Source organism: Arachis duranensis, chromosome 5 (genome assembly GCF_000817695.3).
Source record: "Arachis duranensis cultivar V14167 chromosome 5, aradu.V14167.gnm2.J7QH, whole genome shotgun sequence".
Lineage (NCBI taxonomy): Eukaryota > Viridiplantae > Streptophyta > Magnoliopsida > Fabales > Fabaceae > Arachis > Arachis duranensis.
In genome coordinates, this window is record NC_029776.3 from 4,875,030 (window position 1) to 4,877,464 (window position 2,435).

A 2,435-nucleotide genomic window follows, 5' to 3' on the forward strand; every position below is an offset into this window, starting at 1 on the left:
TAGATTATAGATAATGTCAAAGTACTTTTTTTACGTTTTAAAATTTTTTGAACATTTCTCTTGTAATAATGGCAAAGAAATTATAAAGAATGTTTTTGATAATTTACTCTTGATAAAATTATCAAACTCTCATGGTTAAATAAATAAATAAATAAATAAATCTTTGATTTTTTTATCTCTAAATATTTAAATTTTTTAAGATTTAAAAATATATTTAAGTATTTAATTTTTTAAAACTTAAACATATCGATTTCTCATGTTAATCAAACGTAATTTTTAGTTGATACGAATACACACGTATAAAAATTTTTAAAATAGAATAAATTAAACTCAAAAATTCATATATTCAAATTTTAAAAAAATTAAAAATTTTTAAATATTTAAATGTTTGCAAACTAAAATCTCAGCATCAATTTATCCTTTTTTCGAGTAAAAAAAGAAAAAAGAAAACAGCCACCTAATTACCTAAATAAAATAAATGCTTGTAAGAATTTGTATTTGTAAGGCTGAGCATAGCCACACAAACTCACACTCACTCACACCTGCAACCTGCAATGGCTTCCTTTTCTCCTCCAACTCACTTCCCAGCCACAACTTCCACTCTCACCAACCGCCGCAATCCCGTCTTCCTCACCACTCTCTCACACACCAACAACTTCTCTCCCTTCAAGTCTTCACTTATCAGTGAAGCTGCCACTGAACCATCCCCGTCGCCGGAGCAGGGCAATGGCTCTGTTGCTGCGGTGGCGCCGACCACCACAAAGGTCCCGGAAGTGAATCCTTTTGGAGACCCAAGATGGGTTGGAGGCACGTGGGACCTCACCCAGTTTCAGAAGAATGGCAACACTGATTGGGACTCTGTTATTGATGCTGGTAACTTCATCCATTTTAATTTCTAGTTAGTTTCATAACTCTGACTTGTTAAATGCTGAAATCTAAATGACCCTCATGATTCTCCTCCAATGCATGCTGCCAACTGCAAAGAATTTGGCTCACTAGCTGAAATTTCTATCTGCTAGTCAAAACTTTCTTTTGCTGGAGTTCCAAGTAGAATCTGATTTCAATTTGTTGTGTAACATCTCTCTTTGCTGAAAAGAAAGTGAATCATTTTCAATAACATCTGATACTACTTGTTCAAAGATTGTGTAATGTCTAATGTGTCCTTTTTTTTAGATTACTCTGAAGCATTGGAGATCTATTATTAGACTATAACAAACAAGATCATATGTAAACATGTTTTGAGTTTTGAGAATGATATTGATAGCCATAGGAATTGGAGTTTCCTTGTCATATATACATGCCAGAAACTTATCAAGATTACCAAATTGATAGAAGATGTGGTGTTCATATGTTGTAGATCTTTTTCTAATAATGGTTTTCAGAGGCTAGTAGGAGGAAATGGCTTGAGGACAATCCGGAATCATCCAGTAACGATAACCCTGTAGTTTTCGACACCTCCATTATACCTTGGTGGGCATGGATGAAAAGGTTCCATCTCCCAGAAGCTGAGCAACTTAATGGTTAGTACTTAGTACTTGATTTTGATTGGATAAAGAAGTTTTTTGAGCCAGCATGATTATAGAAATCTTTGCTTTTCCGAGTTTCACGCAGGTCGCGCTGCAATGATAGGATTCTTTATGGCCTATTTCGTCGATAGCTTGACCGGAGTTGGCCTAGTCGACCAGACGAATAACTTCTTTTGCAAGACTCTTTTGTTCGTAGCCGTTGCCGGAGTACTTCTGATCCGAAAGAATGAGGACATTGAAACTCTTAAGAAGCTGTGGGAAGAGACTACATTCTATGACAAACAATGGCAAGCAACTTGGCAGGATCAGAACTCAAACACTCTCAAACAAGATTAATGGATTTGATTCTTTTGCAGTTCCCTTTGTCTCATGTTTTTCTTAATGCAGTACTGTTCTGATCTGTTTTCTTACTTTTCATCTTAATGAAGAAGAGTGAAGCATGTTTCTGTGTTTTCAAGTTAAAATCTGTGTTTCTTGTAATAGAGTGACTCCTTTCTTAGACAACATGTGCAAAACTAATTAACGAACAAATTGCATTGTCTATTAGAATTTCAGCAAATCATACATATCTCATACTAAACATCAAGCTAAACTTTTATTGTAATCTTCCATTATCTATGAGAAGATTTGCTGCTTCTATTATAATCTACACTTTTACATAAGTAGCATTTTCCCTTCAACACCATGCAAAATTTAGGTAAATCTCTTGTATAATTTTAAAATGTTCATGTAGTCAAGGAATAGCGGCAAAAGGGAAAATCTTTGAGTGAACTGGCAATATGTACTTTCTCCAATTTATTTATTTATTTGGGAGGGGTATTTGGAAATATTGAACCAAGAAAAAAAAATACTTTTTATTTCACTTCAATGCTAATCATTAAGATAGAATATATGAAACCTAAATTTGGT

General features: G+C 34.0%; 1 protein-coding gene across 1 annotated transcript; it reads left to right on the forward strand.

The window, feature by feature from the left end:
* The first annotated feature begins 493 nt into the window (after positions 1-493).
* LOC107487516 (light-harvesting complex-like protein 3 isotype 1, chloroplastic) lies at positions 494-2,085 on the forward strand. Its single transcript, XM_016108165.3, has 3 exons — positions 494-873; positions 1,383-1,520; positions 1,612-2,085. Exons 1-3 carry the CDS (start codon positions 555-557, stop codon positions 1,860-1,862), a joined length of 708 nt encoding a protein of 235 aa, XP_015963651.1. The 5' UTR covers positions 494-554; the 3' UTR covers positions 1,863-2,085.
* Positions 2,086-2,435: the final 350 nt, after the last annotated feature.

What these genes read in the sequence shown, in the direction of transcription:
- LOC107487516 (XM_016108165.3), top strand. Translation starts at nt 555, where the DNA reads ATGGCTTCCTTTTCTCCTCCAACTCACTTCCCAGCCACAACTTCCACT. An exon ending in GGACTCTGTTATTGATGCTG is followed by an intron (nt 874 to 1,382) that starts GTAACTTCATCC and finishes AATGGTTTTCAG; the next exon opens with AGGCTAGTAGGAGGAAATGG. An exon ending in AGAAGCTGAGCAACTTAATG is followed by an intron (nt 1,521 to 1,611) that starts GTTAGTACTTAG and finishes AGTTTCACGCAG; the next exon opens with GTCGCGCTGCAATGATAGGA.